The sequence below is a fragment of the Mytilus californianus genome, unplaced genomic scaffold (genome assembly GCF_021869535.1).
Source record: "Mytilus californianus isolate M0D057914Y unplaced genomic scaffold, xbMytCali1.0.p SCAF_9, whole genome shotgun sequence".
Classification (NCBI taxonomy): Eukaryota; Metazoa; Mollusca; class Bivalvia; order Mytilida; family Mytilidae; genus Mytilus; species Mytilus californianus.
Window position 1 is genome coordinate 41,022,876 of NW_026262745.1, and position 18,296 is coordinate 41,041,171.

Consider the following 18,296-nt stretch of genomic DNA (forward strand, 5'->3'; position numbering starts at 1 on the left):
CCATCTCCGGGATTTTTCTCGCTACGTTGAAGACCCATTGGTGCCCTTGGGCTATTTACTAATCTTTGGTCGGGTTGTTGTGTCTTTAACGCGTTCCCCGTTTCCATTCTCAATTCTATGACCAGACAATAAAGATAAGGCACTAGAAAGTACCTAAAGTTAATTGTCACAAAATATTTGCTTGATCAAAGTTTATATGTTGAGAAGTTTTGCCTAATTCTTTACATTTTATAGCTACTATTGTGCTTATACCTTAACCTTTGACATTTTTATTAATAAACAACCCATTTAACTTTAGACATGAGGATATAATACTCCAATTTCAAACGTTGGGAATGACTAATTATAAATATTTTCATATATACATGTATGTACTAATAATTGAACGTATCATAATTTGGATTTGTTTTCCATTTAAATTGCAATAGATTAATAATCATTTCTCTCCTTCCACGATTCATTTTTACATTTTAGACTTAAAAAACACATCGAATGAGCATTTTATCTTCTGTTAATATAAATAACCTTTCAAAAGAAAAATCCTGAATTAAGAAATAATCATCTTTTACAAAATGGGGACTCTTAAAAATCTGTTGGATATTATACACCAGGGATTCAGCAACCCAACGATACACAAATACGGTTGTCTACAACAAACAAGATATAGACTTAGTTAGTGTATTTACAAATTAATGCATTTTCGCTCAAAGTCTAAATAAGTCAGAAAAACTTAAAAATCTGACGTAAACATCCAAAAAAGGACAAAGACATAAAGGTACATGTATGACTATTAAGACAATCACTTCTAGTTTAAGGTACATGACTTGAAATAAGCACAATGAACGTGTGGTCGGGGATTATCTATATTTTAGAATTTAATTCTTTCATTTTTTCAACGGCATAACAGGTTGAATAACATAAGTTGCAAAGAAAACCGTTGTGAAAACTTATTTGAATGATTTTTATATAAATTTGTATATTGTTGCAAAAAAATCGAAGTTAAGAAAATAACGTTTAATGATTTTATCTAGATTATTAATATATTTGCTCCCGGTCCCTTTCTCACTTTAATAAAAAAATTAAAACCGTAATAAAATTCTGATTTATTTTTATTTGTTTTACCAAAATATCCTTCATGGAATGTCTTTATCAGTTCTGCAAGGTTTTAAAATTCAATAATAAATGATGGTTTTTTTCGCATCTTTTTTCAAATTGAATCAAATATTAATATCTGACTCTATTATATTATCATTTACGAACTTTCCATAAATGCAACTAACGATTGAAAGCGCGGAACAACTTTGTCGTGTTCCTAATATCAAGAAGATATGTTATATTATAATTTTCGTCTAAAATAAACCACATAAAAAGTACTGATAAAATTACTTACACGTTAGAGTTATGTCCCTTCTACTACTAAGATTTCATATACCATATTTACTCGTACTGAATGTTTTTCATTCTCTTTCTTGTTGAATAATTTAAACAGATCCGTGTGTTTTATGTTACGTTATAGACACGTGCGCACGGAAATTGATATCATACGTTTTAGTCCTTTATCATATTTATTTTATTTCATTTTTTATTTCATTTTACATGATAATTTTTTTTCTTCAAAATTAATTGAACTATTGATAACTTAATGAAGACACAGTCCGACTTATAGCATTTTGCTTGGCCATTATTGAAGAGTTCAGCGTGTTTTTTTGTTGTTTTTTTTTTTTGGCGAACTTGCCGCAAGTTTATTAGGTTGTAGTCTTTTTGGAATGTTTTTTTTTTTTACTTTTTTACTTTATTCGAGAATATCTTGCAGACGTTCTCCTCAAAATGATCAATGATTATCTATTCTTTATAGATATATATGTATATTTCATAAATCACAATGATTATTTCAGTTTTTAATAATTGAATTTATATATAAGAAATAGACTTTTTTGGAGTATGATTCGTTGGTATCTTATTTGAGATAATTAAGATATAATGAGTAGGAAGCAGTCATATAATAATCCAGATGCTGAGTGTAATAATAAAGCGACTTTTTTAATGTTGTTCCGATTTCCGATATTTTCCCCTATTGGTCCCGTCTTTCCCATGAATTAATCGACAACCTGAATTCACAGGTCCACTTAGGAACATAAATTTTTCATAGATTTTGGTTTACATGTTTAATAAACAAATGAATCCGATGAAATAATTTTCAAGAGTTCAATAAACTACTGTAACGCGTAACTGTTAAACTAAAACCAAAACATGTAAAGTAAAATCTGAAGAAAATTATTGTCTAATTTACGTGGCTTTTCCAACACGTCTATACTATTTAATATAGTATTACCGAAGGCGAGACATTTTCTGCATATGAACGATATGGTTTACGCAAATTTGTTTTCAATTAAAAAATATAACGTATAGGGTTTTGGTTAAAAAGAAATATATGAACTATGGACACAATTTAAGACTTGTCACCAGTATTCAGTTCCTTGAAAGAGATTAGGTTCTCCCTTATTGATAATTAACAACACCCACCACGGAAGTATTTGTATCATAGTATATGGGTTTCGTCACCTCTATTTGTATCATAGTATATGGGTTTTGTCACCTTTATTTGTATCATAGTATATGGGTTTCGTCACCTTTATTTAAGTATTCAAACAAATTTATAATTAATTGGTTATGTATATGCCTGAAAATGATATCTTGTTGGTAATAAGATATCAATTTACTTTCCAGTATTGCTTAAAGCTAGTTTAATTTCACAAGCCATATGAATTATTACATAATAATGTTTAAACATTAATTAGCATAATTGACAGACACAATTGTTATACATATAATGGAAACAAAAATGCTGATTAATTAAAATACTTTCATAGCGACAAAACCATTTTTAATGCTTAACTAATTTCCCAAGTCTTACAGTCGACCATGACGTTAGTAGGCCAAAGTATAGCGACTGTAATACTTAAAAAAATATAAAATTTTACATATAAAATTTTACATATAAAATTTTACATATAAAATTTTACATATAAAAATAAGAAGATGTGGTATGATTGCCAATGAGACAATTCTCCACAAGAGACCAGAAATTAACAACTATAGGTCACCGTACGGCCTTCAACAATGAGCAAAATCCATATCGCATAGTCAGCTATAAAAGGCCCAGAAATGACAAATGTAAAACAATTCAAACAAAAAACTAACGACATAATTTATGTACAAAATAATGAACGAAAAACAAATATGATACACAGTAACAAACGACAAACACTGAATTACAGGCTCCTGACTTGGGACAAGCACATACAGAATGTGGCGGGGTTACACTAATTTGAAGGCGCCAACCCTGTCCCTAATGTATGGCTAGCTGCTTATTGTTTTTATAGTTCTTTTTGCGATAAAAAAAAAACTTATTGTATTCGGCACTTTGGGGATATTTTTTATTAATATATTGTTTGATTCTAAAAAAAAAAATAATAACCATATAAATGATCGATGCCTTAGTTTGATTGGGTGTCTGTCTATCTTCTATACATTTACCAGGGATAAAACTTAATTTAATATTTGTATTTTTCAAAAGCAGACGTGTGTTCCTTTCTCGCATCAATTATAAAAATAAACCCTCATAATTTTCAGATATATTCTTATTTGTTTTTACATAAATATCCCTAACGAAATATCTTTAGCGTTTTGCAAGGTTTTGGTTTCAGAGATAAAAATTCAATTATAAATGGGTTTTTTTGTACCTTTTTTCAACCGACTAAGATATGAAATATTTGTAATCGTATTCTATAATTTCAAGGGTATAATTGAGAATGGAAACGGAAAATGTGTCAAAGAGACAACAACCCGATCAAAAGGCAGAAAACAGCCCAAGCCCACCAATGGGTCTTCAAAGGAACGAGAATAAAGATATGTCATACGTTATGTTTGTCGTCTAAAATATGCCATAAAAATAATAAAATGTTTTATACGTTTACATGTCCCGTCTACTATTTAGATTTCGTTTACCATGCATACTCATGTTTGGTTCTTTTTACAGAAAGTTTCTCATTTTTTTCCTTCTGATTTTTTTAAAACAGATATGCGTGTTTAATGTAACACTATAAACTTGTGATCACATAATCAGTATCTTAAGTTTTTATCATTTATTTTAATTCTTTTATTTTATTTTCATTTTATTTGATATTTTTGTTTTTGTAAACGAATTCAACTTAGATCTTTGATCTATTATAAGTTATTGTTTAATTCTCAAGGCTTTTCCCACACTTCTTTCTTGGTTAACGTATTATTACTAACGTCGAGACATTTTCTGCATTTAAAAAATATTTTATGCGCAAATTTGGTTTCAATACAAACAAAACAAGTAGGTTTTTTTTTAAATACATGTACTATGGACATAATTACAAGACTGTCACAAGTTTTTAGTTTTTGAAATTGTTTAATTTCTCCTTTACAAACTGTACTGTTTTTACATAGAACAATTGATTATTAATAATACACATCAAAGAAATATTTGTATTATACATGTAGTACATGGTTTCCGTCACCTTTCTCAAAACTTTCGAACATTTTTTCAATTAATTGGTTATGGATATGCTTAAAAACGAAATCCTGTTGGTAATAAGGTAGACATATACTCTCCAGTAAATTAAGCTTAAGTTCACAATACATATGGATTATTGCATAATTATGTTTAAAAATTACTTAGAATTACACAAATGTTATACATGTATAAAAAAAATGCTTATTAATCAAAATACTTGCATAAAATAATGTTAGCGACAAAACCATTATTACTTCAGATCTAATTTCCCCGAGATTTACAGTTTATTTTATTCAGATAACATGAAATGACATATCAACTCACCATAGATACCAGAATTAAATTTTGTACGCTAGACGCACGTTTTGTCTACATAATACTCATCAATGAAGCTCAAATCAGAAAAGTTAAAACGGCCAAATAAAACGAAGTTGAAGGGCATTGGAGACTCAATATTCCACTACTGGGTTGGGGAGGAAACCTGATATTTATAGCGACTGTAATTGTTATAGAAATGTAAGCCAATATAAAGGCTATGACTAGTTGCCTCTTTCTTTTACTGGACCTTTTGCGATGAGAATGTTATTGTATTAAGCATTTGGGGATGTTTTTTTTTAATATACTGTTTGATTCTAAATTTCTTTTAATATATACACATATATATATATATATATATATATATATGGCCATTTTGATCTTAATATGATCGGAAAAGTTTGAACAATAGATGATTCAGTCATGTTCAGTCTTTCTGTCAATGTTCAGACTTATCCACTGTCATAAATTCAGACAATTCGATTTTAATCAATCAAGATCTGTGTCAGTCGATGTTCAGAATGACCGTTTTAGATCAAAATTAGTTTACTAGCTGCACCATTTCAATAGTTAAGAAGACCCATCGGTGATAAATATCATGAATTCAGGCACTTTATCCTCCAAAGTGTGCATAAAAGATATAATAATGTAATAACGTAATACCATACTTTAAGATGTTTTTTGATGATTCAAAAATGTGTCCAGTCTAAATAACTTACGATTGACGTAAAGTATTGAGTATTTAGGTTACACTATGTTTTTCCTGTATCTCCCTTACAGGACATCATATTAACAAAACGGAGATCACATGTTTATAAATTTCTAACATTAAAAGATTTAAAAAGAAATTGATTTGTTCATATTTTCATTTTGTATATTTCTTTATATTTAATTTTTTGACATACCGTCCTTCGTCTAATCCGAGTTTTCTCCTTTCTATAAGTAATAACAGGTTCAGGAGTACACTCAAAAGAGGGATCCGTCCAATAGCTGTCCTCGTCATTCATTTTCTTCAAATTAATATCGCACAAAATAAGAGTCCCTTCTTATCGTTACTCCTCTGAGAGAGTTAAAATATTTCTATTTCCCAGATCAAAAATTGGTTACTTTTGTCAAGTGAACCTACCCACCCAAGGTTGCCTTATCAACGTTATAAAGACCTCGCATTCAAAACTGCTAACCAGAACAATTTTGTTTTTTATTTCTTAAAGCTGATACTGTTGACATTTTTTCAAATAAATCAATTGATTCGTTTAAGTGTGAATAACACATTTGTCTTTACTAATTGAAATATGATTTTCATATATCTAGATAATTAGTTAAAGAAATATGTTGATTGTTATTTAATCATCCGATGATAATTAACGTAAGAGGGAGTAGATCACATTCCCAAAATGACCTAGAGATATTTGTATATTACTTTAAATGTAATTAATTAATTATGAAATGTTGTAGGTATGACAAAACATAAACTGTCCTCCGTTCTTGTTGAACTTGTCATAATGTATTAAATTAGAACAAAACTTCAACAGCTTAATAGAAATTTATATATTACATTGATTGAATGTCTTAAAAATGTCATTTTTTTCATGCATATTCAGGATGAGAACAAATTAACCCTATATCAAAAAAGTAGGTTTTTCCAATGGTTTCTTCTGGGATTACACAAAAAAAAGGAATTCCGATTTCAACAGGAAAAATAAGGGAAATTATGTTGGAAAGGAATAGAATTTTGCCTTGCAACAGGCCACTTCCCTACCCCTCAAAGAGTTGTTGCAAGGTAGCAATGCATCTGTTTTAACGTCCACATTGAGAACGCACTGACTGCGAATTTATGCCTCCTTGAAAAGCCAAACGACCGCCCTCTTAGGCCCGAGTTTTACTGCCGGAATTTAGAAGCCCAAGGATGACCAAGTTTCTACGCACCAGTAAACATTAGGTGTTAGAATTTTATAATTGTTGTTTATGTTTATAGAAGACAGATGTTCTTCTTACTGACAACCACGGTAAATCAATGAAATTTACATCGAATTTGTATGGAGTGCATTTCGAGGCATCAATAAAAGTTTGGAAATCCAAAGAATTGTAAAAATACACACGTAAAAGAGCCTTCTAATAAAAATGAACATGAAAAGAAAAGATCTACAATTAACGTCAACATTAAATAAGGACATGTAACATTCACTGTTGAATAAAGATCAAATATTTAACCAAATGTTTGTAAAACTTATGGTCTGTTTGGAAATAACCTATTAGCCGGATAACTGTATTTGTTCGGAATCACTCTATCAGCCAGTTATGGCAAAACGAAACAGACCAAATTGTCGCCAAGAACATGGTTTAACTTGATGTTTCTTGTATGAAAATGATCTCTAAATAATCCTTTAATTAAAAAAAACACTTCTAAAAGAAATGGTTAACACTGTACATCGAGCTACAAAGTGAAAAAAAACAGTTTAATAATATGAGTACTTGATTTCATTGTTATGAACAGCATCCAACAGCCTTCTGAGGTTAATTCTGCTTTAGTATGGTGAAAATGTATTTAAAATTTATCGAATATCTATTAGCTGAATGAAATATACGAAATACATCAAGGAAAATCTTTGATATGGCTTAGAAAAGAAATCAAATGTAGGTCATGAAGTCAACTCATCTACCGTGTGAAATAAAGTATAAGTAATATAGGTTATCCAGAAAAGCGCTTCGGACGCACGAAATTAACAGTGTTATTTTCATGTTTGATATTACAGGATGGATGATTCAAAGTTTTACGTTTCGGACGCAATATCTTGTTGAGTGTTTTTTTCATGTCATATCACTTGGTAAGAATCATACATCACATTAGCTATTTTCGGGGGAAAAAACAAAACCGTACAAAAACAGAATATAATACGACTTAGAGAACATGTAAACTGCACAAAAACGAAAGAGGTACCCTTCAATAGACACACGTATAATACATACTAAAATTACCTCTTTGTCGTAACGAAAAAGTCCAAATCTCAACGAATCTTTACTGATAATAGTTTTCTCATCCAACCTTTCCATTTATGTATTTGTTTACCCAGTATGTACGAAATAAATTTACCCATTCAAGGTTACAACTATATAGAAACAATTCCAAAATTAATCTTACTTACAGACTACAATATTAGCATGCGATGGTTTATATCTAGAGAAAAAATCTCATTCTTTAGATTTAATTAAAGACTTGAATAGTTAATTTTGGACCGATCATAATAGCTAGTATTGATAGACTTATGATAGCTACTGTAACAAAGGTTTTAAAATTGTGATCAACATACAATAATGTTATTATGTCTAAATAAGTCAAACTGACAAATGTGTGGGTCAGCGATATACATGTTCAACATTTATCAGATGTACTCGTTTAAATAACTTAAATACCCACTATTAAAATATTGATTTGATTAAACCTCTAACCTCTTTTACAAAACAACACGCATTTTATTGTGAATAACGATATATTAAACTTCGTTACGAAATCAAATTATTTGCACTTAACAATCCTTCCGTTAAAAGATAAAAAAAAAAAAGGGAAAACAAAAAAATTATGTTCGCTTCGAGTAAGCAATGGAACATTCCGAGTAAGTAATGGAACATTTTTAACCTTCTTCCCGTAAATTTTATAGCTTGAAAACATTTTGTAAACTTTAAATAACGTAAGACTAAAGTGTTTTTCATTTTCCACTTAAATACAGCAACAAGGCTTCCTCTGCCTTATTTTTAGACTTATACCTCGAATTTGACATATGAGGTCATCTTATTACCGAAATCTATGATAATTAAACGAGATGATTTTAATTGTGAAATTATAAATTTACCCCACCTTAGCAGCAATATACCAACTTCACCTCATATGGAATATACATTTCCCAACTCATTCGGTATTCACGAGCTTGCAGCTGCTACTCAGACTTTATAAAACGTCACCAGTGTCTGAGCAGAAAGTTGATGAACCAGGGTTATGTCAAAGAACGTCTCGTCCTTTTTCTAAAAAATTCATCGGAAGATACCAAGACCTTATTTATGCATCCCGCCATTGTGTTATTGTGCTATGGTCATTTTTTTTTGTTTTCTTGTCTTTCATTTTTGCTTATGTACTTTGTCTATAGAGTGCCTGTATGCCATTTTGTTTTTCTTTGTTGAAATAGTTATTTGTTTTTATAGTGATAAAGATTATAACACAATATTGACTGCTGTACCCAAATTTTTTACAATTTTACCTTTAAGTCTGTTCGTTTTGCTCACACATTGTTCTCAATGTAATGGAATTCTATGCAACTGTCATACAAGTGAGAGGTTTAGCTAGCTATAAAAACAGGTTAATCCACCATTTTCTGCATGAGGAAATGCCGGTATCAAATCAGGAATATGACAGTTGTTTTCCACTCTTTTGGTATGTTTGAGCTTTTGATTTTGCCATTTCATAAAGGACTTTCCGTTTTGAATTTTCCTTGGAGTTTGATATTTTTGCTATTTTACTTTTTGCATTACAACCTACATGTATACTCAAATTTCGAGAAAGTTAAGCACAGCTCCTCGTCTGTCACTTCTTTAAACAACTTTTAAAACAAAGAGGCATGCTATTGACAATAATTAACAATAATTATCAAACAATACAACTTATATTTGAATACTTGTATTTAGTTTAAATCAATTTTGTAAGTTAATACTTTCACTATAAAAACAAAAATCAGAAAAACCTAAGGAATAATCTAATCTCTACGTTCTGTTGACATGCTTGGAATTTTAATTTAAGTGACAGTTTTAGTGACGCCCAATTGAAACTAGTCCGAGATTGCTCTGGCGTCTTACAGCCTTTTTTGTAACTTGCTTGGACTGCGGGACGCCAGAGCACACTTAAAATAGAAACTTTGAAATGCCCAACCCAGACTTGGGGTCGGCAATTCCGAATAGATCCATTGCCATATAGATAAATCATACACAACTTGTTTCCTTATTCATATCCCGTAATTAGAGGGAAATAAACCTTTCCAAGATGGAAGTTATATATATATATATATATATATAAGGTACATATTCGTGGGGGGAAATATATTTTCTATAAGAAAACTATGCATGTAAATTATTTCAAACCATATTCTAGTTTGAGGTGGTCTAAACGCAATACATTATACAGTTATACATGACACCCCTCACTTGATATACCTGCTTAAATAAAAGTATTTTTCGCTTCATTTGAAATAGATTTTTAACAATTTGTGCCTGTAAACACAAGTTTCAAATGTCCATTTGAGTGTAAACCAATTTTAATATCGTTGATATACATTCAATAGCTTCAACTGACACGGAAAGCAGGGTATGGATTACAAATATCTTTGGGGATGAAAAATATGACTGGCTTTTAATAACACGAACCAGTGTGCAGTCTATGATTTATACATATATTTAAATTTCGGGTTTTCCACTTTGTTTAACAAAAAAATAATATGCAGGAGATATTTAATTGTGTTTAATCAAGTTTTGACAAGGAAATCCGCGGAAAATCTTTATATTATCATGAAAAATACATTCAAATTTCGACTATGGCTAAAGTCTTCGAACATCTGGCTTTATGAAATATAGCGTTCCTTAATTGGTATTAGTTCGTCGGCATAAGTAGTACATGAATAATAAAGGGACAGAAGATACCAAGAGAATAATAATATTTTGCAAGTCGATGAGGAACCGACAACATCATGATAAAAAACGAAAATGACGAATAAAACAGCAGTCTGCATGACTCTACATACAAAATAAAGACTGAGCAAGACAAACCATTAACAAAATCTGGATTGATATCAGGTACTCTGGAAGTGGGGCACCCGTCGAGTAGCTTATGGTAAAAGGACATAAAATGGTAAATCTATGGAGTTCATCTTTAAATCGCTATATAGACATGAAGTTGTTTTTACGCTTAGTGATACATTTTGTAACGCATATTAGATCGGTGATGTCATACTTATGCCGATGAAAGGACTAAAAAGACGACTGTACAGAAATAAAGATCCGTTTACTTCTGTTGTTGTTTAACAGCAGGTACTGGAAGTGTAAACATTTTGCATGGCAAAACAGACAAAATGAAAAGACAAACAACAGTGACCCAAAAAAAGTTCAGGTGCTTCAGAAAAGCAAGACTGATGATTTCCAATAGATTTGCAGAAATCTATACAAGTTTTTATATTCATCATCAATCGTTTGGAAAACTTAATGACATGATAAATGAAACGGATATCACTTATTAAGATGCGTATAAAGGTAACACAGTGGTGATTGTGAATAATTATTGCTATTAAAATCTATCCCTCGATATCGTCGAACTCGAGATAAAATCAGTATAATCGTAAGTTAATGAAACACTTGAGAATCACGGGAATGTCCCTGCTTGAAAGAAACAAGAATTTTTAATACAATTTTTGTGCAAACAAAACAATTCCTACGAACACCTTAATGTTTACAAATTTAAAGCAAACTGATAAACGATGCATGTTCTAAAAGCACATTTATTTGCGTCGAAATAATAATAATAACCAAAGTATTTAAAAAGTGAAACCTTTAATAGATGGTCACTGTTGCGAAACACATACAACTTGCAATCTTTAGATATTTACTAAGGCCCTATATCCCAAAAAGTTAAATGTTTAACCTATTTTCTAACATCAACAAACACGTCCATTCTCCTGGAAGCTTTTGATGCACAACGCTAATATTACAATATAATTCACGAACTTGTATTAGAAACATTAACAATTTTTTTGTAATATAATAAACGTATACCTTGAACAAAGTTTTAAAGACAATATAACAAATGGATCGAAACGTATATTTCAGAATTACTGCGATAGTAAACATAACAGTCAAATTAATAGAATAACAAATGGGTACCGAAGTCTGTCCTCCCAATACGACACTTATTAATTGATATTTTAAAAACTCCGTTGGAAAGAAATTTAGAAATGTTTTCAAAATGACATTGAAAGAAACTGGAAGGGATTTTTAGATGCTTGTTTTATTTAATGGAGCAGAAACTGCCTTTCCATGACTATATTATATAATTTACCTCACGAATCAAGGCCGAAGGGACTGACATTTGTATACCCTAATGTACAATGGGAGATGGAACTTTTCAGCCTATATATATTTTAAACTAAAAGACATTAAACATTACATATAATTCAAACAGAACAAATATCACGTATATTGTGCCTTGAAGAGTTTGGGTAATTTTGTTAGAGAAATTAACCTTAGAATAAAATTGACGCTTGAATTCCAATAGCTAATTCTATCAACAATAATAAATAAGACGATCATAAGAAGTCCCCAGTAGAGATGTCATACATGATGTAGGCCCTACCTGTTTTCTCAACATAAACAAAATCAGGACACAATAACATTTATATATACATTAATGTACACAAGAAATACAAATACTAAAAACTGACCAACGCACAACAGTGGAAACCACGTCTATAATTAAAAGCAAAGGATAGAACAATTAATTTAACTGATATTTACAAAAACATAATTCGTTAAATTAAATAGTCAGACACGAGATTTGAGAAAAAAATGATTGTGCATTATTTTATATTTCTTTCGGTGTATTAATCATAAGAAAACGGTATTAACAAAACTAATGAACTCCAAGGTAATATCAAGCAGGTGAATTTCATAAAACATGACAAAATCAAAATAGGATAGAGAGGATAATGACAGTCCCAAAATATTCGAATTCCTATCGGTAAGTGAACTATGGTGTGAAAGACATTCAGTCTATTTTTATAACTTTATTTACATTATACCTACTACAATGTAGAAAACGTCACTTTTGGTAACGTCACTGCCATTTCCCTGATAGTTTACCTAAAATCGGTCAGATTTAAACAGTACAATGGCTTTATACATATTTCTTTTTATATGACGACGAATTATGGAAACTTATAACTAATTACCAATACTCAGTAAGCTAATCATAGATACCAGATTTACAATTGTGTACGCCGGACGAGGGATTCGTCTACAAAAGACTCATCAACGACGCTCAAATTCAAAAAGCTAAAAAGGCCAAATAAAGTACGAAGTTGAAGGCCCAAAATTCCGAAAGGTTTTGCAAAATGCAGTTAAGGTAATATATTCATTGGGTAGAAAATCCTTAGTATTTCGAAAAATCTCAGTGTTTTATTCATATTGACTTGTGAATGAAAACATAGATTAGTATACGATGTTAGAAATAATAAAATATACTGGATGAAATTTACAAACCTCCTGGAAAATATGGTGTATATCCTTGCAGTTTATTTGATTTTGCTTTTTGTTCAATTTAAAAATTTTAAATTAAACGATTTTGAATTCACTTTTTGCAAAGTTCCTGTAAAGATACCGATTTGCCTTTATTTCCCATTGTGCTGATTTTAGAAAAATCTATAGCATACTGCACTTTAGTAAAAAAAACCAATTATATATATGATATTAGCAATGGGTTTATTTGATTCACCAATATATACCTAATTAAACCTATTTATATATGGCTAGAAAGTTTTGAATGCGCAATGATATAAAAAAAAGTCTGCAATCGGGTAAATTATGTTGAAGTCCAAAATACGGTGATTTCTATGGAGACATCAGTTTCGTTATTGTACATCTACTTTATCTGGGTCAACTGTTCCATGTGTATAATATCATTAGCATATGTGCTGTTATTGAAGGATAATTTAGAGATTAGCTGTTTTCCCTTAGAAGTTCACTAGATATGTAATATTTCCTGTCCGTTACTTTATATCTACTACATTCTTTAGGTTTTAATTTAAACAATATTTTTGTTCAGTTTAATCAAGATGAACTAAACTCAAATACTTTTTCAATCATACTTATATGAAATAAGTTTTACACAAAGAAATGGTTTATGTTATGATATCTTGGTATCGATCACAATGAAAAAAAACACATTATTCATTTAGTAAAAATGTGCATTATGATGAAAAGTCGTCTATTTATGACGTTATTGCACATCGTGTAATTAGAAGCCTGGTATCTTTGATGAGTTTGTTTCATAACACATAAATAATCCCTATGTCCATTTAAGCTTAGAAAGTCTATGCAATCGTAATGTAACCGATTTTTAAATGCAATTATTTTATCATGAAAGTTATAGTTTTATGCATATTTTATTTTAAATCATTTAAAGTTTTTTTTTCAAATTTTATTTATTCAAAAAAGAAAGTTTAATTTTTTTTTTTAATTTCCTTGTGAATCAAATATAAAAATTATATTTCAATGCATAAGTGCATACAAATTCGTTATCAGTATATTAGTTGCCATTAAATATTTATAAAGGCTTATGATATATTTGACATTAAAGCATGTGATACATAGCCGTGACACTTACAACGAATACATTCACAGTAGGCATTTTATTCAATATGTAAAATTTGTCACTTAATATGACAGAACGAAAACGGCTTCATGGAGAGCAGATAAATACTAAATGGAAAAGACGTTTACAAGAAAATAATGTGCAAACAGAAGTAGTCATTGAAGTGAAATGGAGGTTGAAAATGTAAGTAATATATACTATATATATATATTAATATATATGTCGCACACTCATATTTTTATTTTCAACTTATAGAGAACAAAAATAATTAAAGATACAAGGCTTGTAACTTATAATGTAAGGCGAGAGTTTCGTCTACATAAGATTTATCAGTGGAGCACCGATCAAAACAGGTGAGAAACCAAATCATTTTTAGAAGTAAAGAGCATTAAAAATCCAAATTTCCAAGAAGATGTGCAAATCTGCCTAAGACCACATTTACTCGGGGATAGAACCTTGTTGTTTTGCATAAGTATCATGTTTTATGGACAGTTAATTTATAATACAGCACCGTATAAACGATATTTCCTTTCAGCACAGAAGTGCTCCCGACTGGCATGGAAAACCCTCGGGAGACGAAATGACCACCAAACGGTACATCGACCCAGAGGTTGTAAACATGCTTATAATTGATTCAGCTCGACGTTCGTTTAATCTGCATCCGACTAATCAATGGAGCTAGTATAAAAAAGATTGAAAGCTAAATCAGTATCATAGTTGAAATCAAGAAAAACAACTTTGGACGCACGATATTTATAAAGCGTTATTATCATTTTTTAGTACCGGGTTCACAACGCTGTCGGTTGGCCTCTATTATCCGAGGGAAAGTTTAGCTCCGTAGTCCTCTGTGCTGATATTATTCATAACATACCTATTTTGAATTCTCCATCGAAGAATTCAGAAATTATTGAGAGGCTAGTGTTGTTTTCTTTCATTTTGAAGATCATTGCAAAAACAGAAAAAGAGAGAAAATACCAAGAAGACAATCGAAAATAATAAGTATATAAAAAGACAAACCAATGATCATAACGATAACCGATGGAAAGACATTTAAAAAAAGCAAAACATTACGAAGAAAACTAAAAATTAAGCAACACGAACCAAAACAAAAACTAGGTTGAATTAAATTCCTTCAGAAGGGTACACAGTACGTAATCCACGTGTGGCACCCATCGTGTTAGATAACGTCACAATCAAAGAAAAGGGGACGGGATTGTGGTAACAACAAAACCAAACATATCAGCTTTTTTTTCTATTTATGTTTTTTAGATGCTCATGTAAGAAGTATGCTTTATATGAATAACGTCCCCAAAATTTGTATCAAATCTGGCTACGGTCATATGTGCCTGGGGTTTAGAAAAAACCTTAGTGTTTTGAACGATTATTACATTTGATGTACAAATAATAACGTTGATTCGTGCATTTTATGGATAAAGCGGTATTACAGTGAGTTAAAAAGAAATTTAAAATCTACCTTTCATTACTTTTTATTAAAAAATATTGCGGTACATTACGAAATTGTATAATTAGTAACTAGTAAGTAGAACAAAAATTAGGTAAGTCTAAAATCAATTTATGATTTAAATAATTAACTTACATTCTGGCAAAAAATATTGGCAGTGTTAAGATGTACTGTATGATGCATTTTCTTCGATTTATTTACATCATATATTTAAGTATTTCAATGTTTTTATATTTGAATATTTAGTCAAATTTTACTTTCAACATGCACAGTGCAAACAAAACACATTTTCCTTCAGAAGAAATGTTTATTTTATTTTCTATAAGTCATCCTATAACAGATATAATAACCCCTATTGTAGCCTCATATTCATCAAAGACCTTTAAATTTTCGATAGAAAATATGTTTTTATCAGTTTACACTGAATATAATACTGGTCCTATTCATTTCCCATCAACTATGTCTTTCATATAATTTTGATTTCTACATTAAACTTTGAATGATATCAAATTTTAGGAATAGCGGTGTGAATTATACTTTGACAGTACACAAAATATATTAAATTCGAATATACATATACATATAGGTGGAATTGTTGTAAAATCGACAGGATTAAGGTAAGAAAGCAATTTTGATATTTGATTTTCTTCCTAATCTTACTTATTTTTATAATAACGTTGGTTGTTTTAACAGTAGATATACCATTTTCTTTTGATTATAGTCCAGAGTAACTGGCGTATAGATACATATAACTACCTATGTGTCTAGCGTTACGAAGGGTGCGAACATTCACAATCAAACCCTGAAAAATGTCATCCAGAAAAAATACAAACCAACTCCAGAGAATATCCAAGTAGACATATGGATCGTTCAATTAATTGCGGTTTCTTGTAATATAATATTGCGAAGCATTTGATTCATGCCACATATAGAGCAACACATGTTCCTAAAATGAAATGAATTTTGCCATATTGCTACTTGCGTTTTAAAGTACTTATACATCCGGGGCTTTCAAATATTTGGGTTTGAGCGTTCCTTGTGAAGGTAAATACAGTAAAAGAGGGACGAAAGATACCAGAGGGACAGTCCAACTCATAGATCGAAAACAAACTGACAACGCCATGGCCAAAAATAAAAAGACAAGCAGACAAATAATAGTACAGTTGACACAACATAGAAAACTAAAGACTAAGCAACACGAACCCCACCAAAAACTGGGGGTGATCTCAGGTGCTCCGGAAGGGTAAGCAGATCCTGTTCCACATGTGGCACCCGTCGTGTTGCTTATGTTATTACAAGTAAAGTGCTTCAGACGCGCCAAATCTATTAAGTTTTAATATCATTTATCAGCACTGCAGATGGTGCTTATTTTTTGGCAAGATATTATTTTGATATAATTGATACTGAAAATTTTCAGTTGTACTAAAACTTATTAAATTTGTGTGATTGCAAGGTTATCGTACTCACGCACGTGTGTTTTTTTAATTTTTGCTTCATTATTTTAGTATATTTGGCTTTACTGCTCTCCTCTACGTTTTATCTTTCCATAGATTTTGCTATGGTGTTGTCTGTTTTATTAGACAAATGTTTTTGATTACCACTTTGGCATCTGCTCTCTTTTATGTATTTTTACACATAGAGAAATGTACTAACTGCAAAGTATGCCATCATATTAAAACAACAACGTAGATGGGTGTCATATCAGTACCTAAATGCCTGCACTGCTCATATTATTGAATACTACCTGTTTATAATAGAGAATAATTTGAAACTGTGGCAACCAACTAAAAATTAACGAGATAAAAAGGGTATAACTCAGAAGAATCCGAATTTTTATTTAGTTTCAACATTCACTAGATATATTGATGCGAGACATGATGATAATTGTTCGACAAAATACATTCGATATAGGGTACATGATATCTATGCTACTGTTTAAAATTGCAATAAACGAGAGGCAATGTCACTATATACAAGTATCTATACATGCGTCAAAAATATCATGTTTCTGATATTAATTGTTGGCACTAGGTCACAATCGTGCTCTATCGACATAAAGATAAATTTAAAGACTTAATTTAAAGTTGTCAACTGTTGCTAACTAGAAAACGAGATAATTGAAGGTAAACAATAAAAGTAAACAGGTTGTTGTTATAATTATACAAACGTACACAAACTGTTTTTATTATTTTACAAAGTATGACAGTTGTTTTCACATTATATATGATTTGACCTTCGAAAAACTCATGTTTAAAAAAATGTTTTAAATCTTAAATTATGATAAAGCATTTTCGTTTTCTGATTGTACAAATTTTAACATATTTTTTTTTCTTATCACTCGGCACATGTACAACGGTACACATTTTGGTAAAATAATTGAAAACATCAAACAATACAAAACATTAAAAAAGTATTAATTATTGTAATGATTTCAACGTTAATAGGTGATAGATTTGTTAAATGTCAGAAGACTTGTAAACTAGAACATCAAAGCACAGTAAAACTGCTTAGTCATTATAGAACAGAATTCGTAATTAAAAAGAAGGTTTATCTATGAAATTTATCTTTATAAGCCAGTT

At 30.3% G+C, this 18,296-nt stretch overlaps 2 protein-coding genes across 5 annotated transcripts in view; one reads left to right on the top strand and one right to left on the bottom strand.

Moving 5' to 3' along the window:
• LOC127716171 (centrosomal protein of 83 kDa-like) overlaps positions 1–18,296 on the bottom strand; it is a 57,838-nt gene that overhangs the window by 26,884 nt on the left and 12,658 nt on the right. The window contains exon 1 of one of the 3 annotated variants that reach the window (XM_052222293.1): positions 7,835–7,971. The exons of 1 other annotated variant lie outside the window; for it this stretch is intronic. In XM_052222293.1, coding sequence (XP_052078253.1) covers positions 7,835–7,909 — 75 coding nt within the window. In that variant the 5' untranslated portion in view covers positions 7,910–7,971. Of the gene's footprint in view, positions 1–5,763; positions 6,029–7,834; positions 7,972–18,296 lie in introns of those variants that run through there. One more of the 3 variants, XM_052222290.1, reaches the window with a different exon arrangement.
• Positions 14,333–18,296, top strand: part of LOC127716169 (myosin heavy chain, striated muscle-like) — a 54,059-nt gene continuing 50,095 nt past the window's right edge. The window contains exon 1 of one of the 2 annotated variants that reach the window (XM_052222289.1): positions 14,333–14,438. The gene's annotated coding sequence lies outside the window, so the exon portion shown is untranslated. Of the gene's footprint in view, positions 14,439–16,175; positions 16,335–18,296 lie in introns of those variants that run through there. The other variant, XM_052222288.1, reaches the window with a different exon arrangement.